This window comes from Protopterus annectens, chromosome 16.part0, assembly GCF_019279795.1.
Source record: "Protopterus annectens isolate FY-2018-M chromosome 16.part0, PAN1.0, whole genome shotgun sequence".
NCBI lineage: Eukaryota > Metazoa > Chordata > Ceratodontiformes > Protopteridae > Protopterus > Protopterus annectens.
In genome coordinates this window covers 616115501-616141213 of record NC_056750.1, presented here as the reverse complement: position 1 = coordinate 616141213, position 25713 = coordinate 616115501, and the positions used below count along the sequence as shown (strand labels likewise).

The window sequence follows — 25713 nt, the reverse complement described above, 5'->3', positions numbered from 1 at the left end:
ACCAAAGAAAATTTATAAGAATTTTATTTATTTATTTTAAAAGATTCTTGTTGGGTATTATAGGAATAGCTAGGGCAGTGTAATTTATTTTTGGGAGTAGAATCATCGTAATTAATTACAGTCTATCTTCAAATTTTAAGTACAATTTATTCCATTTTCCAATAAGTAATTTTAAAGTGTTCACAATATTATTATAATTCATAGCTAAGGTTAAATCTAAGTTTTCACATAGTACAATCCCTAAATAGTTTAAAGAAGAAACCTGTTTTCCAATTATTTGATTTATGTTTGAATGAGTGTCATTATTTTATTTAATAACATATAGTTAGACGTAGTTTTACTAACACATAAACCTTATATACAATAAAAATTTTCAACTTGTAAATCTAATTCATGTAAGGATTCATCTGAGTTAATTAAAGTAAGGAGTATATCATCAGCAAAGAACATTATTTTAGAATTAAACTGGTCATGTAAGTTAATGCCTTTTATTTTGGGATTAAAACGAATTCCTGAAGAAAAAAGTTCTGTTGCTAAATCGAACAAGATTGGAGACATAAGACAGCCCTGCTTGGTGCCTTTAGTAATTTCAATAGATTCTGATGTAAATGAGCCCAGTTTTACATAGGCAAGATTATTTTTATAAATATTTTTTATTAAAGCAATGAATTGTTCAGGAAACTCATACGTTTCTAGAATTTTGAAAAGATAGTTCCATTTTAGTGAATCAAAAGCTTTTTCAATGTCCAGAGCAACTATAAGGGATTCTTGCTTGTCTCTGTTTAAAATGTCTATAATATTTAAACTTCTGTGAATGTTATCATGAGTATGTCTATTATAAATAAAAGCTGTTTGATCATCACCGATGACGTGAATCAGTGATTTCTTGAGTCTGTTAACTAAAATAGACATAAAAAATGTTATAGTCATTATTAAGTAGTGAGTTTGGCCTATATGAGCTGCAAAGTTTAGGGTTTTTATTTTCCTTTAAGATAGGGTCGATTAGTGAATATCTCCATGAAGGTGGGATTGTGCCCTGCAAATGTGTTTCATTTAGAGCTTTTTGCAAAATTGATATAGCAGAAGCTGGAAATAGTTTATATAGTTCAATAATAATTCCATCTATACATGGAACGTTATTATTTTTACTTTCTTTAATTCTTTTTAGTTATTTCTTTGAGAGAAATTTGTTTCTGGATATCCATAATTAGTTTTCCCAGTATTTTTTTTTTATTTAGAAGAATCCAAACCTAAATCTAAGATATTATGATATGAATCATTGTTTTTATAATGTTATTTAAAGTGGTATTTAAAGGTGTCTAGAATGTCACTTATATCAGACTTTTTTGTTGTTTTTCCCTTCATGGATTACATTTGTGACATTATTTTCAGTGGATTGTCTTTTTAATTGTGTGGCTAGGTTATGCATATGTTTTGGTAAAACAGAGAATGAATTTAGTTTTAATTTTTCTAGAGCCAAATTAGTTTTGTGGGTTAAGATATGATTGTATTTTTATTTAATCCCCAATTTCTTTTTTTTTTTTTAGTAACTAAATCTCTTAAATCATCAGAGTTGATTTCTGTAATTTGTTTTTGAATATTAACCAACTCAGACTCCCATTCCTTTGTTTTGTTATTAACTCAAGTTATAGTTTTGCCATATAGGCATGCCTTTAGGGAATCCCATAAGATAACTATTTATATCACTAGTAAAACTGGTATCTAGGAAGTATTGTATTTCTGAGTCTAACCATGGTTTGAACTGTTTTAATTTAGTAATATAGGCTGGAATTATTTTACTGAAAGTCAATCTCTTGAAATCTGTTTGAAATTAAAGAATGAGTAAATTGTGGTCAGACAGGGGGAAAGGAATTACAGAAAAATAGGATATTTTCATTCTTAAATCTTGGGATATAAAAATTTTATCAATTCTAGTTTGGGTATTGAATCTATGATTGCTATGAGAAAACACTAACGAATTATCCTTCTTGAAGCTAAATGAATCTATTAACTGTATATTTGCCAATCTCTTAAGAGCTTTCTCTATAGAAGCTGTATGAAAAGGTCTTTTATTAGTCATCTCTGAACTATCTAAAATGCAATTAAAGTCACCGCCTAGTATCAAATTGCTTTTAGAAACTTTATTAATATGATCTATATGCTTTTTGACTGTTCCTACTCCAATGACAGGAAACTAATATAAGTTCACCAAAGTCCAAATTTTGTTACTAAATCTTATTATTGCAAATGCTAAAAGTCCATATTTGTCTTCATAGTTATAAATAATTTGAGGAATAATGGCATTTTTCCTCCACAGTATTAAGGCTTCTGTTTTTTTTTATTATATGAGGAATTACATAGTTTTAGATATTCATTTGGATTCCATATATAGTTATCATTTGCTTTAAAGTGAGTTTCCTGCAGAAATATCACTTGTGCTTTGTTTAATTTTAGATATTTTAGTAAATTGGATCTTTTCCTTGGATTATTTAAACCATTAATCTTTAAAGAGAGTAAAGTTAAGTCCATCCTATTTGTTTATGTTTATGAAGTATTTGTAATAAACATAATATCAAGGTATTTTTATTATTTAAATTTTGTGTAACTTTCTTACAAAATCTAAAGTTTGAAGACAGATTGTTGATTCCTATTAGAAAACATAATTTAAAACTAAATTGAGGTCAAAAAAGAAAAAGAAAGTGTATAAAGTGAATAATCTCATAAAAGTAAATAAACAAAGACTTTAAGTGTCCCTTTAACAAGCATGGAATGAAGAACATTCCTAATCTGGCAGAAAAGAAGTGTTCGGTCAGATTAACTCTAATTTCTGAAAACAAATTGAAGAAGAATGAATGCTTTGAAGCTCCATTATATGTTTTCTGGAGAAACGTTATAATCTAATGAAAAGGAGAACAACTATCAATTAACATTGACAAAAACAAAATTTTATGAATTTAGTGTAAGAAAAAATAAAAAGAAAGTTAGTCACTACTTCTCAATAGTAGGATAAGTGCTTATAACTGAATAAATGTATGCACATATTACAATATAATAATACTATCTGAAAATAATGAAAGATGAATAAAATTTGTCAAAACCAATAAAATATTCTCAAAAATAAACAGTTTAGCTAAATATCGGATTACAATACCTACAAGTAACTAGCTAATGTCAAAGAGTCTATTAAATTAGGAAGCAACCATGCCACTATATAACATGAACTAATAATCAGCTGCAATGATTTCAAATTATATAGGCAAAGTGACGGTCCACAAACAATTCCAGTAGTATAAGTTGTTCACAATGCAGGGTAATTAACATCTTATAGCAATGAAAATGAGAAATTGTTTAGCAAAAACAGCTTTACCTTTTTTATAAACAAGAGACTGTGGATGCCCACCAGTTATCCTGTTTTTATGGCAACTCGTTATTAATATTTAGAGAGTAAGAGAGAAGTAATACAGTCTAATTAGCTATAAGTTTAATATGCATAACACAAACCAGTGTGCACTAAGTGCTAAGACAGAGGTCCAATATTAGTCAAAGAAAAAAATGTGAGGAACTTGAACAAAGTCACATAAAACATAAACTTTGTGTGTAATAAACAGAGATAATGATAAGAGTAAACAACTCATAGGGATAATCAAATTAGGCTTGAGAAACAGTCATTGAAAGAGTTAAGCTTGACTTTAAGGATCAGGCAGTCAGCTTGATGTTAATTTTTATTTTTTTTTTATTTTTCTTTCCCCTTCTTTCCCTTTCCATTCTCTCTCATTTATTTGATAGCTTATGTTCCCTTTATAAAGGACTATTTCAGCTGTTCCAAGGTATAATATACCATTATGTCCTGTTTCTGAAGTAATTTGTGTGTTTCAAAATGTGAGGAAACAAATTATGAATGAGATTATGTAAAGCAGCATCTCAACATCACAGCACTTCTCATACCCTCGCAGAAAACAAAGGACTTCAACCAGATATTTGTTTAGTCAGCAAAAAGAAACAGAATTATAAAGGCTAACTGTTCTAGTAGCATATCAGTAATAAAATAAACATATAAAGAAGTGAATAAATAATGCAAATAAAAGAGAGTGCCTGTTTAAACTGATGGGTACAACCTGGGGTGAAATTAGGATGCTAGAGAAATATCTGATAACTGCATACATGCATTACATTTCTACTTCTAAAACACCACCTCCTTAAGTTTGCTGTGTTATTATGGCAGTAGTTAGTTATAGGTATATGCAGTTAGGATATAGTTGTGCTATAATATATTGTAAGTAATTTGTAACACATTTAAACATAACTGTTTTGTATTTACTTTTCAGTCTGCAACGGGGTATATAACGAATACTGCACAAAGCTCTTTGAATTTCAGCTAGGATTGAAGTATTTGGGAAATTGGGTACACTACCAGGAACTTTATAGTAAGCAAAAGCGTCATAAGAGAGCATGTTTCATAGACAGGGTCATTCTGAAGCCTGTGACTGTGTCCTATTGGTAGGTATCAAATAAGTTATAAACAAACGTGCATAGATGCAGTAGGTTTCAACAAGATTAATACAACCAAAGCAAAGAAACATCTGTTCAAGGATATTTGGAAACTTCACTTCATGAAAACATCATTTGCAATATGAAAATTTTCTATAAAAGTAAATAATAAATGTATTCCATCAGACTAACTCTTAAGTATGGCATGCTACAAAGGTGTTTGATAATTAACTTAGAACATCAAGCCAGACTTTATTAGTTATAAACCTGGTTTTATACATATTTCTGCACATCATACAGCATTTAGCAACATAGAGTTTAGCATGATATGAAACACATTGTTTAGAAAAAAAATGTTATTTATTTAGCTTATAGGTAGGTCAATGTGATGTTATTTTAAACAGCAACGATACCTGAAAGCTCTTGTGGAAAGAGGAAATGAACATGTTGCTATGGAGTTCTAAACATGACTGGGGCAGGATGGTGGGATGACAACATGGGGCTAGATGAAGCAGATGATCATGCTGAATAGCAAACAACAATAAATGAACACATGAGTAAGCAAACAGTAATGATAAGCCAAACTCTGTGAAATGCTAACTTTTCAGAATGTAAACTGTTTTGCCCCAGCAACTCTGACAAATGGCAGTGTTCCAATCAGACACATGAATGAACTTCGAAGACACACTGCCAGCATAAGACAAAGGAAAGCCATGCTTTTTCTCTTTTCTTTTTTTTTTATTTGCCATCTCAAAAGTGTCAGCCCCTAAAATAAAGAAGCTCACCCCGGGCATGATGACCAAAAAGGGTCTGGGGAATGCCAAAGACCCACCTAGCCAACAAAAATCAAGCATACATCCCACCACATAAAAAGAAATCCCTCCCCAGTGCCAACAGAGAGAAATGAGCTCGAGCCCATGTGTGACGTCCTGGAAACATATGCCATGAGGTCACCAAAGATTTGCATAGCTCCAATCGGTTTCCAACACAGCAATACGAAACAAAGAAAACCCAAAACAAAGCATATGTAACACACAAACAAAAAACTTCACACTAGAAACAAAAGGAAGCTTTAACTTCAGCAAACAGATATCACTAGACCACAATGGCCAAGAGCAAGCAGGAAATTCACACATCCCCTGGCGAAAACAAGTGGACACATCCAACACTCTAAATAAGAGGATCACATTACATGCTTCCATCCGCACAACCTATAGCGGACAAGATATACAAAAGTCATGACTTGCCCCACAATCAGGGCAATGGCAAACCTCTTGTGCAAGGAGAGAAAACACCTCAAAAATGCTCGAAACCACTTTCACACAAGAAGTGACAGTAAACTGTCAGCATAGAATGTTAAAATGCTAAACAAGTGGGGATACGCTTTAATAGTCAAAATAAAAAAACTGTAAAGATTTAAAACAATACACTGTAAGGCCATGTGTTAAAATAAAACAAGTTTCTGGTAGAGCTCTTCAAATATTCAGATAGGCTTGTACTTTACTAATAAAACCCCATTAGCAAAAAGAAAACAGTGACATGTTATTTTTAAAAATGAAAGGACTGAATTAATACCCAGCTAAGGGAAGATGTGTGGAGTGTGTAATATGCAAACCAACTAAAGTGTGATAGTAATGCATCATACTACAATAGTCCCTTAAAGAAAATGAATAAACATTTAAACCACACAGTAACAGCCCAGAGAAGTTTTGTAGAAGTGAAAAATATTCACTGACAGAAGAAATGAAATTAAAACTACATACTTTTAGAAGTTTATGAAAGTAATCACATCTTAGTTGAAGCTTTGAAAGAATTTATAGGTCTTGCATTTTTAAGTTCAGTTTTTAGATTTTTCTTTTTCACATCAGTCCAGTTATTTTTCTCAGAAGATCTTTTTAAAGTAGTAGATGATGTCCAGTCCATGCCCTCTGGAATTGAAATAATGTTATTGTTTTTGATGAATGAATTTGCTTCCTCAACTTTGTTGAAAGATCTCATTTTATTTAAGTGGAAAATTCAGATTTTTGCAGGATAAACAAGTTGTGCTTTGATTTTATTTTGTTTTAGTAGTCTCACAAGTGGCCATGCATTCTTCCTAATTTTCAAAACTCTCGAGGAGTAATCATTATCAAATCTTATTTGGTTTTGTTTGTATATCAAGAAGCTTTTTCTCCAGGCAGACTTAAGGATAAGCTCTTTATCCAAATAAGCTAGAAACTTCACTTCAATGGATCTTAGAGGTGCATTAGGAGAAGAAGGGATAGTTTTTTTCTATGGCTGTTTGTGCTCTCTCTAGTCCATTAGACAAGCCTTCTTTTAAATCTAGGATTTCAGGTAGCCAGGAATTTAAAAATAAGATGGTGTCCTCACCTTCTGTTTTTTTCAGGGGAGACCAAATATTCTTATATTTGTTCTCCTTTCCCTGTTTTCCAAATCATATATCTTTTTGATTAACCAGTATTCTGTTGTAAAAGGAATTCACACTAAGACTCATTTTCTTTGAGTCTCCCATCTATATCATTTAGTGAAATTTCAATGTCCAAGATTTTAGATTGTTGCTGCTGCAAAATTTCTTTTAGGACATCAGTCTGTTTTTGACAATTTTCCTTTAGATTTTCTAGATTATCTGTGAATCTATCCATCTTAAGAGATAATTCCTGTAGAGTGGCAGACATTAAATGGATTTCTTTTTTTAGTGAAAATTCAGAATGTGAAGATTTTGATTAGTTCATCTCCACACAGATGAAGTAATCTCTGGATTGTCTGACAGGAAATTTTCAAAGAAAACACCTCAAAGTTGATGTTCTTATAAAACAAAGGTTCCTCAATAAAAAAAAAAAAAAAAAACAACTTTTGAACCAAAAAAAGATTTTAAATTATTTTTTTCCTGTATTCTAGTAAAGTATTGTAGAGCTCAAAAAATATGCTGCTATCAGTTGGCCATCTAGGCTCTGCCCCCTCTTATGTGAAGCTTTTGAGGTAAAAGGCTTGAGATAACTTGAAATTCCTGCCCATACTGAAAGAATAGAATGGCTCAAGCTTAGAGATCTAGTTTGACAGGCAGCTTTGGAAAGATAATTTATATAAAAGGCGGAACCTTCTGAATATGCATTAGATCAAATTTCACTGTAGCAATACATAGCTATACAAGCTAGCATAGCAGAAGAAAAGCTAAAATCATGTTTCATAAAATATGAAAGCTTATAACTGAAACAGAAAAAAGTGTATATTGTTTGATGGTATTATTTGATGCAGATTAATACAAACTTAATATTTAAAGTTTTACTTTTATGCAAAATATATAAGTATAGAGCATACTGATAACACAAAGGTTCCAAAGAAACAATAATGCTGGGGATTTATCTTTGTATTAGTAAATCATAGTTTGTGTATTCACTGTGAAATACTGTTGTAACATTGTGTAATGAATGTAGAAAACAGTATATATTACAGTGAATTAAGCACTTCCACATAAAGTAAAATAAATCCGGGAGCTGGGCAATATGGAGATTGCTGGCATGGCGATGGGGCCTAGGACATTTGTTGTAAGGTGAGCACTTTCTGTATGGTTACAGTTTTGAAAGAAGTTTATTTAAGTTAGGCTGTCAATGATTGTCTTCCTTTGTAGTGAGTATTTTTGGTTTTGCTGCTGTGTTTGGGGTTTCCGCGTTGTTTGGTTCTTGGATCTTGTAACAAACATTTATTTGCTCTAATATAATTTCATAATGAAGGAAATGAAAAGAATTGAAATGGGAACTGGTTTCATGTTTTGCCACATTATAAACTTGTTGAGTAGCAGTCATTTAGAATGTATAATACTAGCTGATAAGTTTTCAAAATAATACATAGAATTGTAACAATAATAAGAGATGTTGACCTGTTCTTTAATAATTTGATATATACAGTTAGGATTTTTTTCTTAATAGATAGGTCTAAAAATGAAACAACTGTTCTACGTATTTGTATTGATAAAGACTTATAGGATACAGCTATACTTTTAGTTAACTGTTATTAGAATTATATGTATTTACGGCAGAGTGGTTTGGGGGTATTCTTTCTTCTCACTCTTTGTCAGAATATTGGATGAGTTGGTTTGTTTGGATGGTTAGACTATTCAAGCATGGAGTATTAGAAGTTTTAGAGGGGTTTTAGAAGTAATTGTTTTATGGCAATCTTACTTTTTGCCTTTTTATGAGTTTCCACAAATGTAATGATCTTGTTTCTAGATATACTCTCAGAATTTACTATTTGCATGAGTATTAATAAGCAGTTCTTTATAAATAGAGCATCGTTATCTATGAGAAATAAGTATATGTTTCTGATCAATAGGACAAATGACATTTATTAACTGTATTTCTATAAATGTTAATGGATTAAACAATGGAAGCAAGAGAAGTAACTTAAATAGATATCTGAAGCTGTTTAATTCTCAGGTTATCCTTCTACAGGAAACACACTTATTAGCAGAAGATATAAACAAACTTAATACTAAGAGTTACACTATGCTGTCTAGTTCACAACATAATCAGAAAAAAGGGTCATGGCTATCTTATGGAATAATTCTTTACCTGTGCCTGAGGTTATGGGAACATATCAAGATGATAAAGCAATGTTTTGTACTGCTACTATAAAATACAATAAGAATATATTAACTCTTGTCAGTGTGTACTAGATTCCAGGAATAGGAGTCAAGACAGCTGATTAACATTTAGAACAAGTAATTTGATATGCAAAAGGTAGTATCATTTTGGCAGGAGACTTTAAGTGTATATTAACACCAAGTGATACTAATACAAATAGTAAATGGAAAATTCAGCTGTCTGCAAAAATGTTAATGAAATTTACTGCATTATTTCTTCTTAGAGATATAAGAATTTTCAGTGTCACATTCATTAATCTTTACACATTATACTCATAGGCATGGAACACAATCCAGAATAGACAGAGTTTATATCTCTAATGAACTAGTAGACAAGCTGGGTAAAGTTAAGGCTATAACTTGTCCATTTTCAGATCATAATGCAATCACTTTTGAATTGTCTTTGAACTGTAATAATAATGTTAAATTAAGAATAATAGCAGCATATACAACAGGTTTACAAGAATTTAAAGACTATTTTCTTAAAGATATTTCCTCCTTTGTAGAAATTAACAACACAGTGGATACTTCAGAAATCTGACATATGGGACTCACTAAAAACATATCTGTTTGGCAGAATCACTAATTGGCTATCAAATAATAAAAAAAAAATCAATGGGACAAAGAATTGCATGAAATACAGGGAAAACTTGATAAGTTGAAGTTAGAAAACCAGAATAATAAAAATAATAACATAGAAGAGATCAATAAGCTAAATGACAAATACTTGGAAATTTCAAATCATAAAACCAAAATCAATCTTGAGAAGTTTAAGATAATTAACTTTTCTATCAACCTAAAGTCTATGCACAATCTAACCACGAAAACAAAATTATTCAGTAAATCCAATCACATAAGAAGAAATCTATTCGCATAGAAAGAAAAGAAAAGTAACAGAAATGGAAAAATATTCTAAAGGAATTCAAAGATTATTACAATGAAATTAATCAAAATAATATAGTAATAGATCCAGAGGAAGCAATCCAAACATTTATTAGAAGAAATATAAAAACTAGACTATCAAATGACCAAATGAAATTAAATGACAAACTGATTTCTATGTCTGAACTTCAAACTCAAATTCTAAATTGAAGTCTAATAAAGCACCAGTTAATGATGGAATTATATCTGAACTTTACAAGCTGTTACCTAAAGAAGACCTACACATATTACATAAGGTTTTTATATAGTTAAAGACTTAATTAAGGTTCCTCCTTCTTGGAAATATACCCTTATCTCTCCAATGTAAAAAAAATTACAAGGATCCTACTCAGTGCTCTTATATAGACCCATTTCACTTTTAAATGTAGATTATAAACTATTAATGGCAATTCATGCTAATAGACTAAAACACATACTACCTTCTATGATCAATGAAGATCAAACTGGGTTAATTTTAAATAGCAACGCCTATGATAATATTAAAAGAATAATTACAAATGTGAGAGTGTTCAATCTCGCCATTTGTTCTTACACATGGTGTCGGAGCCGATCCTCGGCTCCGAGTCGGCCACTTAGCAAGCTTTGCATCCAGAAGAAGCTCGAGACCAACCTATCTCCCACAATTCCCTCTGCCTTTACCTCAGATCTAGTTTGCCGCTGCAACTGATCGCATCGTTGAAGAGCTCTGAGCCAACTAACAGATAATATATAGCTTTTTTTCTAATAGGATTTTCTTCTAAATTCTTAGAATTATTGGACTTATTTAGTGTTTTAAGGCATTTATAATTAGTTTAGGATTCCTAAGGCCTACCCCACCTACTAAATTTCGGATTTGACTTAGATTTCCTTAATACTACCTAATATCATCACTTCTCAGCCCTTTGGCTAAGTTCAAGTGTAGTGATTACTTATTTTTTGACTGTGTTTTGACAAAATTTTCGACTTTGATTATGTCAGAAAAGGTTAAGTCAGGCTTTAAAAGATGTCAGTGTGGACAGAAGATGTCTGTCACCGACAACCATAGCTCCTGTGTCTACTGTCTCGGCCCTCTCCATCTTCAGGAGGACTGCTCCATATGTCATTCCTTTAGTGGAAGGGTCATGACAGATAGGCGCAGGAAGCTTATGGACAGGGGTCTTTTAAAGCCTGCCTTCCAGGAGGCTTTAGACAAGTCTGACCAGACTTCTAAATCCTCGAAGGAATCGAGGACTTCAGAGCCCAGGTCATTGGCTCCAAGTACTTCTTTTAAAGTTCGTTCACCGGTTCCACAGACTTCGGGACCGAGTATCGAGCTAGTGTCTGTCACTGAACCTCGGGTCTTGGAACCGGTGACAGAGCTTCCACCTCCGGCTCTTCTGAGGTCGGCACCATCCTCGATTCCTTCGACGCGGTCTTCCAGGCCTTTCTCCAACACCGACGTAGATCGTGTGGTGCAGAAGCTGATGGAGAACATGGCCCTGTCCAAACTCATTGCTGTCTCCTCTCAGTTGGTGTCGAGACTCGAAGGCCTTCCCTTGTCTCCATCTGATCCTCCTCCGAGACCTACTCAGCCCTCGGAGCTGGGGGACGCTGATCTGCTGATAGTGGAGCCCTTGGTGCCGGAACTGTCCCTTTCTCAGTCAGCACCGTTAACCTCGACTCCATCGGAACCACTGCCGGACTCGCGGTGCCGTCGATCTGTCCTGGGTTCCGGGACCGAGAGTCGAACCGATGTTTCAGTGCCGACTCTCCCTCTCGGCGCCTCGGCATGGATCGCTTTGGCTTCATCCTCGGGGTCGGTGCCCTTGGCTTCCGCATCAGAGATACCTCCATGTTCTTCGGAACCGGGGGATTCCTCAGCTTGGGGTCCGGGGGCCTTCGACCTTATGAGGAAGGTATTGTCTTCCCAGACAACTACTTCAGCAGAAGCAACTTCTCCCTCCCATAAAGGGCCGTTGTCCTCTTCTGCACCTACGACTACTCAAAAGCGTCGAGCACCAGTGTCTCAGCCGCCCCCAGAGGGAGCCCCTTCTTCCTCGGAGGCTTCATCGGATCCCCCCCCCCGATGACGTCCAGAGGAAAAGATTGTGCAAGAGGAGGCACTTGGATTCTCCTTAAGAGTCCTTAACATCAGACACTGACCTAGATGAGTCAGAAGGGTCCTCAAAATCACCCTCGGAGGATGTCTCCTTTTCTGACATCCTGGAGATCCTAAAACAGATAGGTGATTGGCAAGCCCTACCCCCTTCTGAGGATGAGTCAGCTTTGCTGAAGGCATTCGGTGCTCTCCCTTCTTCCTTCTGGGTCACTCCGCCCTTCGATGAGTTAATGGATTTAATTGCTCGAAGGGCATGGGAGACACCTGACACAGTGGAGCCAGTTCCCAGAAAGCCTAATAAATATATAACGGCCCCTCAGGATAAGGCATACCTCACCAAGGGAGTTCCAGTGGACGCTATGGTGGTGGCAGCGGCCACAAAAAAGGAGATGTCCGAATCTTCCTCATCTGTTCATCCACCTAACAGAGATTCTAGGACCATGGACAGATATGAGAAGCGCATTTTCAGTTCAGCGACTTTTTCCATGCGATCGCTGAACTATTTGACCCATTTCTCACGTTTACAGAGGGATCTAGTCAAAGAGTTGGGAGATACCCTCCAGGGTAATACAGATGCTGCTGTCTCGGATAAGGTTACAGCACAGCTCAATACCCTTACATCTATTGTAAACTCGTCCATGATGCTCATTTCGTATGCAGCCGAAGGGTCGAGTAGGGCTGCGGCTTCAGCGATTGCTCTTCATAGACAATCCTGGATGCACCTGTGTTCCTTTGCGGAAGCCTTCAAGTCTTCCTTTACTAACACCCCCTTTGATGGTGCCACTCTCTTTGGCCCCAAAGTAAAGGAGACCCTGGCCTGGTGTGAGCAAGAGGGAAAGACTCTGTCTGCTGTCGGAGTCCATTTTTCCACCCCATCCAGACCGTACCCCAAAGGGCAACGAGGTGGGAAAATGTGGTTTCGCAAACCCCAGGGTTCTTTTCCCAAGCACACAGGGTGATGCCCCCTCCAGAGGCAGAGGGGGGCAGAAGTGGAAGACGCCGCCATGGTGGCAGAGGGGGTCCGCAAAACCAAGGCAACAGGGATACCATCCCTGGAAAGCCTTTCCAGCACTCCTGAAAGGAGGCCCGACTGTCCTGCTCTGGAGGCAGTCGGGGGTCGCTTAGCTTTATATCCTCAGGCCTGGCAAAGCCTTACTTCAGACAAATGGGTAAAAAGCATTATTACCAGAGGATACAAAATCCCATTTCTATGTTCTGCCCCATCTGTGAGATCCTGCAGCTATAGAAATTTCAAAGCTGCTAGAAAAAAGAGTCATCCAACCAGTCCCAGCAGACCAAAGTGGATCCGGAACTTACTCAAGGTTCTTTTTAGTTCCAAAAAAGACAGGGGACTGGAGGCCAATTCTGGACCTAAGCAATCTCAATACCTATGTAAAAAAAGAAAAGTTCCGGATGGTCACGCTTCAATCAATCCTTCCATTTTTACAGAAGGACGACTGGATGTGCTCAATAGATCTCAAGGACGCATACTACCACATCAAAATGGCCAGAGCGTCCAGAGATCACCTGCGCTTCCGGCTGGGAGCCAGCCACTTTCAGTTTCGGGCCCTGCCCTTTGGTCTAACCTCAGCCCCCAGGGTTTTCACCAAATGCATGGCAGTGGTAGTGTCTCACTTGAGACGCCTAGGATTCCGGGTGTTTCCGTATCTGGACGACTGGCTCCTTACTGCCACCACCGAGCGTCGACTGATACAAGCCAGGGACTACACACTCAGCCTTTGTGTTCAGCTAGGGATTTCGATAAATTTCGAAAAATCTGCGTTACAGCCATCGCAGCATATTTCATTTATAGGGGCAGATTTGGATACCCGTTCCTTGCTTCTAAGACTTCCCTCAGCAAGAATAGCTTCCCTACAAGAACACATATCTCTCCTTCTATTGTCCAAGAAATCCCCAGCCAAACTAGTCCTGAAAGTCTTGGGATTCATGTCAGCTTCCCTCATTGCAGTTCCCATGGGAAGACTACACATGAGAGTTCTCCAATGGCTGCTGTTTGCACAATGGTCGTTCCAACAGTTACCGCTAACACATCAGATTCACATCACAAACACCTGCAAAACACACCTGTCTTGGTGGCTTCAGAATTGCAATCTCGTCAGCGGCTGGCCATTTGTGTTACCCGCACCAACAGCCACAGTGACCACGGACGCTTCCCTGATAGGGTGGGGGGGCATCTTTCAGGGACAGACAGTCCAAGGCAAATGGACCAATTCAGAGTACAACCTGCACATCAATGTCCTGGAGATGAGGGCAGTGTTTCTAGCGTTGCAACATTTTTCCACACTTCTACCTCTAGGGACTATTGCAGTTCAAACGGACAATATGTCCGTAGTTTGGTACATAAACAAACAAGGAGGAACCAAGTCTTATCAATTGTGCAGAGAGGCCATGAGAATTTGGCAATGGGCAGAGTCCACGGGTCACTTTCTGATAGCAACGCACATTCCGGGGTTATCCAACATCATAGCGGACAGGTTGAGCAGAGCCATCCTGTTGCCTCACGAGTGGTCCCTCAACCAAACAATAGCGGAAAGGATATTCCACAAGTGGGGCCAGCCTTGCTGCGATCTGTTTGCGTCTCCAATGAACGCCAAATGCAGAAGCTACTTTGCCCTGTTACCCCCTCCAGGGGATGTCCCCAGGGACGCTCTGATTCACGTTTGGCCCCCGAGTCTCCTATACGCTTTCCCCCCGATACCTCTGATACCGAGATTTCTCCAGAAAGCCAAAGACCTAGAAAGGACTATAATTCTCATTGCCCCATTCTGGCCTCGTCAGATTTGGTTCCCCTTTCTTCAAGCACACCAAATTCGGGAGCCCTGGATTCTGGACCCAGTGCCAGACCTACTGACTCATTCTTCAGGAGCTCCCCACCCGTCGCTCCTGTCCCTCAGATTAGCAGCTTGGCTGCTCCGCTTCCCTTCTTAGCCAGGTCTGATCTTTTCCCTTCGGCGGTTCAAAACATTCTAGTGGCCACTCATAAGGCTTCCACTATAAAAATTTACACCAGTAAATGGAAACGTTTTGTCTACTGGGTGACTGCACAGCATTTAGATCCCTTAGTAGCCCCGCTAAACAAAGTTTTAGAGTTCCTATCCGTACTGTTTCACCAAGGAGCCTCCTCTGCCACCTTGAAGGTTCAATTGGCTGCTATTTCTAACTTTCATGTAGGAGAAAATGGAGCACCCATTATGTCTCATAGGCTTTGTAAAGCCTTTTTGAAAGGCTCTTTTCATCTTAGACCACCAATTAGGGTTCCTACACCTCCTTGGAATCTAAACCTCCTTCTCTCCCAACTAATGTTACCACCCTTTGAACCAGCTTCTTCCTGTTCCCTAAAGTTCTTGTCCTGGAAAACTCTCTTCCTAGTAGCTATCACTTCAGCCCGATGAGTATCGGAACTTCAAGCTCTCTCCATTAAACAGCCATATTTAATTTTTCACCCGGACAGGGTATCTTTACGCACCAACCCTTCCTTCCTCCCTAAGGTTTGTTCAGTTAACAACATTAATCAATCTATTGAGCTTCCCACATTTTTCAAAAATCATACCAATAAGCTGGAATATATGTTGCACAAATTGGATGTTCATAGACAACTCAGATTCTACCTAGATAGAACCAAAGATCATAGGAAGGCAGACCAACTATTTGTAGTCTTTGCAGACAACAAAGAGGGCATGGCAGTCACTAAGCGTACTCTCTCCAAATGGCTAACTGATTGTATTTCCTTCGTTTATGCTGCTTCTGGTCACAGTTTGCCCACCAAACCAAAAGGACATTCTACTAGATCAGTTTCTACATCCTTGGCTCATGCGGCTCGACTGCCTTTGGACACTATTTGTGCGGCCGCCACTTGGTCTAAAACACATACATTTATCACTCATTATAAAGTGGACAGCATTTCCAGGGACAGAGCAACTTTTGGTTCCACTGTGCTCAGGAGCGTTCTTCCATGAGTTTCTCGGGGTCTCGGAGCTAGGGACGCTACCCATGTGTAAGAACAAATGGCGAGATTGAACACTCTCACATAAAGAAGTTATGTTCTTACCATAACGTTCCATGTGGAGTGTTCATCTCGCCTTTGTTCTTACATCCCCGCCCTCCCACCCTAAGGTCAGGAAGAACGTCTAGTTTAGAAGTCTGGTCTCTTGTTTCCCACATCTGGTCTCTCTGTTGTCCTGCTAATTGAGTTACTTACTCTCTTTTATATATGTATTTATTCCGGGATGCTACATTGTTGTTGCTGGATCTGGTGTTGTTTTGAAAACTAGATCTGAGGTAAAGGCAGAGGGAATTGTGGGAGATAGGTTGGTCTCGAGCTTCTTCTGGATGCAAAGCTTGCTAAGTGGCCGACTCGGAGCCGAGGATCGGCTCCGACACCATGTGTAAGAACAAAGGCGAGATGAACACTCCACATGGAACGTTATGGTAAGAATATAACTTCTTTTAATTGGCTATGCAAATACAAACGAGAACTTAACATTAATGAGTCTTGATATAAATAATGCTTTTGACTAGATCAACTAGAAATATCTTTTGCTAGTTCTAGAAGAATACAAGTTTTATTTTAACTTTGCACATCTTATTAATCTTCTCTATACAGATTACTTTGCATATGTCAAAATACATACTTTCACATCTGATTCTATACAATTATTAAAAGGAACTAAACAAGGATGCCCGTTTTCACCTCAGCTTTTTTACCCTAGTTATGGAAGCTTTTGCTAATTTTATTAGATCAAATACAGACATAAAAGGTGTTAAATTAATGCAGAATTCAAGTTCTAAAATACATTTGTTTGCAAATGACATCTTACTGACATTGGGTGATAATATATCTATATCTACAACTTTTTTAGCAATGGAACAACTTCAAAGGAAATCTGGTTTAACATTTAATGATAACAAAACAAACATTTTACTGATAAACATAAATAAGAATAAAATTCCAAATAAGTTCCTTAAACATATAGTTAAAGAAAAGAAAATTAGTTTCTTGGGAATAACCATAATAGGTTCATATGTTCATAGGTGTGTACTTGGCTAATGGCCCTGGGGCCTTTACAAGCCTAGCCCATAGGATTATTCTGACATTATGCCACCCAACCTTAGTTCCCAGTGCCTCTGTCGAGTAAAGCCACTGGAGTGATCCCTGGGGAGAATTTTCTATTTAATGGATAACATTAAAGCTATAGTAAATTATAATTATACTAATTGTATAAATAAGTTAAAGAATATAATGGACAAATGGAATAAAATTGTCTTTATAATGGAAGAAAGAGTCTCTCTCGTCAAAATGATTATCTTGCCAAAAATCATATATATTATTCAAGCATTAACATTACCTTCTATGAAATCCTGTATTAAAGAATTTAAGACTTCACTTTTGAAATTTCTTTGGTTCCCTTACAAACTAAGAATTGCATTAACTCATCATGTAAAAGACTGGGGAAGTGTGGGGGGGGGGGTAGGACTACCAGACATAGCATTATATTAATTATCATCAGTTATGTCTTTAGATCAACAACAATTATACAGCAAAATGGAAAGAATTTTTAGGAAACCTTTTTTTATGCATTCTAACTGTAATAGATATACTAATAATTATTATATATTAAATAACAGTTAATTTTGGTTATTAAAGGATTACATTATAGGGAAAAGTCACCAAACAAATGATTCTTACTTCATTTTGACTATATTAAATACTTTCAGAATTTTTATATATAGAACTTTGGCTTATAAAACATGGATTCTCCTTATGATTCCTATAGCATATACTCAAAGTAATATCCCTACTTCAAATTTAGAAACAATGCTTGCCTTTAAAGAGAGGAATCTGTTGTACTGGTTTTAGTTAATGAAAGATGAAAAGCTACACTCAGTAGATTACATTAGGAATAAATATGATTTGGATGAAGACGTGGTTAGATATACAATCTTGTAGACTATATATAGAAGAGGACATTAAGTCAATGCAACCAATGTTAAGGTATCATGTCCAAAAACTGATTGAATGTATCATATTTTTACTGCAACAAAGTTCCTTGGGACATGATCTGTTCTCCAAATTGTATAAAGGGGTAAAGAGGGAAATTAAAACATGTAATGAAACTTGTGTATGTAAAACCAGAACCTGGTCTCTCCACAATGTAGCAAATAGCAAGTTAACTAAGTAGTTAAATAATCCAGTAGAGCATGTAGAAAAATAAAGTAGAACCTTTTATTTTCAACAAGTGGGATGATGAGCGCTTTCGCGTGGATACAACCACACTTCTTCAGATAATAATTGCACCCACTAACTGACTTTAAATAGTGAAACAATAACTAACACATTAACTAATTAACAAACTCATTAAACATTTAAAGATATAACGCATTAAAATACAAAGCATATATATATTATGTGAAGTTGAATGAATGAATGAAAACTTTTAACCAACTTCATTGAACTGCAAATGTATAAGAACATCTCCTTACGTATATTTAATAAAGTTCAGAAAATTTTAGTTAAATTAGACCTCAGCGTAAAATTCATAACTAAATAAATAAAACATAACTCTCAAACAAATGAATAAATAAATATATATATGTATTCTGAAATGAGCATATATTAAATCTAATAAAACAAACCTCTATAAGGCACGAAAGAAATGCAATAGAAATATTTTAAATTAGCGTTTTCGTAAAACATAACATTTTAGAACCACGCATAAACATCTTACATTAATAAAAGATCAGTGCTTATAACATTTTAATAAACTTCTAGCTTCTGACTAACAAACAGATATTCTAGATGTAATTTATTCCTAGTTATTCAGAGCCTAAGTCAATTAGATTACTATAAGAAATAATTACTGTGAGAAAACGGAAGGAATGGAGGGAAGGAGGGGGGGGGTTAGGGGAGGGGGGGGGGGGAAGGGGGAAGGAAGTGGGAAAAAAGGGAAGGGGAAAGGGAAGAGAAAATCAAGACAAGTAAATAAACCAAAATCCTAAAGAACTCAATGACTTAATAGTGTATGTATATATGTATATATAAGTTACTAATCATGGAGGTATATATATATAGAAACATATATGCATAATGTATTGAAAAAATTTTTAAAATGTATCATTTAAAATATATCAAGACAAACAAATGTCATAAATGCATTTAAAACCAGTGTATAAGCCTATACAGAGGTATATATACATAATTATGAAAGTATATACTTATAAAACCTGTAGACTATTAAATTAATAGATAAATAGTAAAAATTTTTTAGACATCCAGACAACCGATTAGTTAATTAATCAAATAAATAAATAAATAAATAATTAATAATGCAAATATCTTTATATTCACTAATCATTTATTTGTATACCATTTAATAATTTATTTATAAGTTTAACAATTTATCTATATAAAAAACAGTATCTACTAAGTTTTCAAAAGTAACTACTTAATTAGAGGAGTAAATATGTATATATGTAGAAATAGTTAAAAATCCAGCCCATTATATACAACTAATTAGATATTGATATGTACAATGTAACATTAAAATACATTAAAATACACTGAAGTATATTAAAAAATATATATATATGAAAATGTAAAGGAGTGTATCAACATGCTATAAAGTGCAGTAAGTTATACTAAAACACATCATAATGTGCCAAAAATATCCAAAAATCTAAAATAAATAGCTAGTCAAACAAATTAAGGATCTTCTTATTAACGTTTCCTACCATTTAAAATGGGCTTTATAGACACTGAAGTATTCAGGCCAGGATAGTTGTGTGCATTAAACCTTAAAATCCATTTTAACTCAGCTGTTAGAAGACAATTACCAACATCACCTCCTCTTGAGTTCTGCGAGATTGCTTCTAACACTCTAAAACAAAAGCCATGATCTGTGTGTTCTTTTATATGCAAAGCCAAAGCGTTAGTATCTGAGGCTTTTTTTATTTCATAAAGGTGATCATAAATCCTATCAGATAACTTTCTCTTGGTGAGGCCTATGTAAAAAGCAGTGCATTTAACACAGGTGGCTAAATATACCAAGTTTTTAGTAGAACATGTGGCAAAACATTTGAAATAGTAAAGTTCAAAGTTGGATGAATATAGGATTGAGTAGAACAAATATAGGCACATCTATTACATTTTCTACAGGGAACAGTCCCAACTCGCTCATTAGAATGTTTACTTAATGTAGCATAGTCCTTACAAAGGATTTGTGTAAGATTTGGACAATTCTTATATAAAAAATTAGGGTAGTTCCCTACTAAGCGTATTACTGATTCATCAGTAGTAAGGATATTCCAATTTTTTCGTATTATTTGTTCTAAACTTTTCATGTCACTCGTATACCTGATGACATAGGAAAGTTTCATAGCCTTATTTAGTACAATATCTTTCCTAGTTGATGTTGGAGTAACTAAATTGTGTGACTTAACTACATGATTATTTATCACTAAAGTACCCAGGACGTTTTCTTTAATTGTTTTAATTAGGTCACTATTGTAACCTCTACTCAAAAAAAGTGTTTCCAGTCTTTCTGCCTCTATCCTTAAGGATTGTTCGGTCTGACAAAGCCTAGTAAGCCTGATGAATTGACTTTTGATGATACCTGGGAAAGTATGCCTGGGGTGCATACTGTCATATTTAAGTAAAGTATTAGCCCATGTGGGCTTCCTATACAAAGATGAAATAACTGTTCCTTGTTCTGTAATTGTCAGAGTAACATCAAGGAAATTAATGCATTTCATCGAGGCTTCCATGGTAAATCTCAGATAAGATGAGGTGGATTCCAAAAACTCCAGAAATTGTTGAAAATCTGTTAAAGTACCTTCCCATATAAGAAGGACATCATCCACAAAGCGTTTATAGAATTTAACTTGCTTAAAAGTGGAATGATTAAACAAAAACTTCCTTTCCCAATTAAGAACCACTAGGTTTGCGTACGTATTCACACAGGGGGTGCCCATGGCTACCCCCCATGTCTGTAAGTACGTCTTGTCATTAAACATGAATAAATTATTATTAAGTACCAAATCTAATAGTTGGCATACTAAAATTATCTTGTCCCCATTAAATGTGGTATCACCAGCTAGTAGTTCTCTAATGGCTTCCAACCCAATATCATTGGGAATTGAAGTAAATAGATTTTTTACATCTAGAGTCACCAAAAAATAACTACTGCTTGTAACATCGAGAGTAACATCAAGCAAGCTGTCCAATAATTGGTAAGTATCTTTTGAGATAGAGGGAACAGCATTGACGACAGGTCTAAGAAGTCGCTCAACGAGTGTAAATACCGTTGCAGTGACCCAATTACTTCCTGATACTATAGGACGTAAAGGTATAGGGGTTAAATTTTTAACAAAGTTCCTTGGGACATGATCTGTTCTCCAAATTGTATAAAGGGGTAAAGAGGGAAATTAAAACATGTAATGAAACTTATTGGAACTATTTTACCCAAATCAATAATAGACCACCAAGTGAAGAAGACAAAAAAATTATATTATCATCTAAACATACTATTTTATCTCTTCAATGGCATTTGTTTAGATGAAGGTTCTCACATAGGTCCTTCATAAAATTGAATTGATGTACAAGAAAAAGCAACTTTGTTGGAGATGCAGGAAAGAACTTAAAGCAGATTGGCAATACATGTTCTTTTATTGTAATGTGTTGATTCCTTTTTGGAATAATATTAATTCTTTTTTACAGGCATTTTTTGGAAATACATTTATTTTATTTAAATCATTAATTCTTTTTAACACCCTTATTCCTACTTGTGTTACAAGAATGAAATGTAACATATTGTGGACTGTTTTGACCATCTGCAGAAAAGTGATCACAAAACTGGAAAAAAAAATGTACTCCCTCATTTAAAGAATTTATAGGTATAGCAACTGAAGTAACTCATCTAGAAATTATTACAATCAGATTGAGAATGAAGAGAATTACCTCTTGCCTCAATGTACGGACAAATTTTAAAGAATTGCTTGAAAAGCAAATATTAAAAAAAAACATTCTGGAATTGAAAAGACATGCAACAACAACAATGACTAGAAGGTTGATGGATACTCTTGGAAATAGTTATTTTCTTTGTTTCTGTATTAATAAGATTAGGTTGTTTTTTTTCTTACTTGTAAATAAGTGTGTACATTTCTGATTACAAATTTTGTAGTGATTATATTTTATGAAAATTTAATAAAAACATTTTCAAAAAAAAAAAAGAAAAGTGAGAGCATCATTATGAAAAGAACAAACTGTAATCTATATCAGAGAACACTCTGCTTCACAGAGAACAAGGGAGGATTATTCCAGAACTGTTGCTTTCAGAAAGGTATGGGATAAATGGAAATACCGACTGATGGAGAGAGAGAGGGAGCAAGTAAGTAAGGCAGCTTCCAATTGCTACCTGCCATCTGTAGAAAGACTACATGTATAAACCATCTTCATCTGCCAGCAGTAATAAATTTGTCTGTGCTTATGCAACATCCGACATTCCAAGTTCTGAATGTTGGCACATACAATCCTGTGCAACATAATTCCGGCCATAAAAAGAGCTTTGTATTAGTTATGTTCCAGACAGATACATTCCTATAATTCTAATAATATACACATTGCAGCCATAAAAAATTATCTAGATTAAAGTTGCTGCCTTACTGCCTTACTTGTTGTTATGACTTGCACAAGTCAGTATCTAAGTGCAGACAGGGTTTCTGTAACATGTCATGTTTTTACTCTCTTTCAAGGTATTCTGCTTCCTTGGCGGTGGCTAGCAGTAGTTGGGGAGGTACCCACTATTGTAATGGTTATTCTGCTGTGTTTTATGCCCGACTCTCCTCGCTTCTTAATATCAAAAGGTAAACGTGATCAAGCACTACAAGCACTGTGTTGGCTCAGAGGCGCAGAGGCTAATTATAGACAGGAATGTGATCAGATTGAAAATAACCTACAGCAGCAGGTAATGGCAAACAATAATAATGTTGTTTTGAAGAGTGAGTAGTCTGGAACTAAATATTTATTTCCCTGTATAACAGGCTGGTGTGGCAAATGTCCATCCACAACCTGGGCAAAAAACAAACAAATGTAACAACAGTACCTATTGTACATGAAGAATAACAAGGAACACCAATAAGTCAAACTATTTAGTTAGTATAACAAATAAAGTTTTACACATTGACATACTATAGTTAACCTATAACAACGATGAGGGAGTCATTGTATGGATATGTCATTTGGAACTTAGTCATGAGAGTTAGAAGAAACATTTTTCCTACAGTCTAATAAAACAACCAGCAAAATCATAGTGATAACTCTACTTCACCATTATAATAGTACAATAGTACACTAAAAAAAATCAGGAAACAAAAACACCAGAAAAGGATTGCTGAGAGATGACTGAGTCAAGTTAAGGTAAGGACTGAACTCACTATTTAGAGATTAAGGAGTGCAGTCAGGAGCATGTAGAGCTAAGCTGACAACTACATGTTATACATGATCCATGAAAAGTGGTTTATATAAAAACAATGTCGTACTGTTTTTTTCAACTGCTGAATCATTTTAAAATGAGAAAATAATTGAAGATATGATTTATAATTTTATCAGTTTATGTACAGGAATGCACAGTAACCCCCCCATACCTCTCAAATATCTATATTTTCACAGAATATTCAGATTTTTGCCTTTTATTTTTGGTCTGTTCTGATGAAATTTGTGTTTTTTTTTTCTGGCAAATTATTGAAGACTAAAGCCAGTAAATAATAACATTGATTAAAGTTTCAGACTTCAAGTTCTTCAGAACTGTTATTCTAGCAACTCTATAGGTTTATAAGAGGAACATTTTAAATCTCTCCCTGATGTTGGTCCCCCCCCCCCATTAGTTTAGCTTGGACCAGAATTCTTGTGCTAAGATGTTTGTTGAGAGGTATGTTCTTCCTAACATGAGGAGGAAAGTAAAAACAGACATGAATGTAGCAAAGAAATAAACAATGGTAACTTGGTATATGTCTGGTCATTGCACAAGCTGAGAAGTTTCCCAGAGTTCCCATTAAAAAGTTGTGAAAAAAAAGATGCTCCCAAATTTAAGACCTTCTAGGAGTTTGAAGACCATGAAAAAAGTTAATGCAGTATATTTTATTTAAGTAGCCACAAATTCACCTGACCCATGTCTTTTTAAATGAATTCCAGTGTTGCAATCACAGTACATTGGTAACTACTCATCATGCCCCATAACAGATTTAAAGTAATCAATTCTGTTCATATAGTTATCTGTGTGAGAATCCCATGTGATAATACTAAGTTGTCATAGTGCTATCTGCAGTAAATCTGATCACTTAGAATGTTCTTTAAATTGTCATGTGTAGTTTACTGTTTTTCTAAAGTTTATAATTTATTATGGGATTGCTGTCACTGTGTGTTGTCACTCATGATTTTTATACTGACACTTGCACTCACATTTCATGTATTCTTTCAACTTTCTTTTGTATACAAATGGATTTTGCTTATCTCCTAAATGAACAAACATCTCATTCTTAAATGAAAAAATAACCTTTCTGAACTCTCAAACTTGTACTTAAAAAGCATCATGATTAGGGCCAGAGTGTACAAAATGTTTTGCATAATTAAAGAAGCAATCCCTCTGCAGTTTCCCCAAGTGCAATAGTTCACAACTCTATGTTTATTGTGATTTGTAGATGTAAAGTACAAAATACTATGTTTGGTGATATTAGCCTCTAAAGTAATTATTAAGAGAGTCAGATGAAGTAAAGGATAAGCAACAAAGCAAGCCAGTAGGAGTGGTCAGAACTCCTAGCTATCCAGGGAATAAGTGGCCACGAGGGACCAGTAGCAAATTCTAACCTCCCATCCTGGTGCTAATCAGAGCTCTCTGCAGAGCTCTAGCCAAATGTTCAGTGAACAGGTTCTACCTAGTTCCCCCACTTGCACTGGGACCAGTGCATTTGTCTAAGCGTACAAAACATGTTGACAACTGCCCCACACCCAAAATTGGGACTATGATTGACTTTCCCTTTTCAAAAGCAGACAACATACCATGTATGTGGGCAACAGCTTCCATGAACCTCTATATAGGCTATTTCCCTATATGTTGTATGCCATATTAGATGATCAAATGTCACTATTAATTAGGTATGTAATAATGACTGTTGTTTAACAGCAGTCTGTTGGGTTGTTGGTTCAGACTATTACTCTGGCTATTAATCTCACTGTTATCTCTTACTGGTCCCCTGGTTCCCCCAGCTGGGCAGGCTACTCACACCTCCTTCTTCCTTGGGTAATTGGCATTAAAGCCTCAAGATTTTCATCCACCAGGCTTCCTAAATTAGAGTTTAGAGCCAAATAGAATTCACTATGGAAGTCAAAACCATGTTGCCAGTAATGTCATGTTTTAGTTTTCCTTCTAAATAACTATACATGCTTTATTTCCTCATAAGCAAGCCATGCTCCACATCAGTCTCTACTTAAATATAAGAAAGTTAGCAGAATTTCCATATACTACTTTGCAGAAAAATTCTGCTAAATGTTATGAGA

The 25713-nt window shown here is 35.5% G+C and overlaps 1 protein-coding gene across 1 annotated transcript in view; it reads left to right on the top strand.

Moving 5' to 3' along the window:
* Positions 1–25713, top strand: part of LOC122790382 (solute carrier family 2, facilitated glucose transporter member 6-like) — a 338986-nt gene that overhangs the window by 205758 nt on the left and 107515 nt on the right. Inside the window, exon 5 of the mRNA XM_044057896.1 lies at positions 22914–23125. Within this exon, the coding sequence (XP_043913831.1) occupies positions 22914–23125 (212 nt within the window). The remainder of the gene's footprint in view (positions 1–22913; positions 23126–25713) is intronic.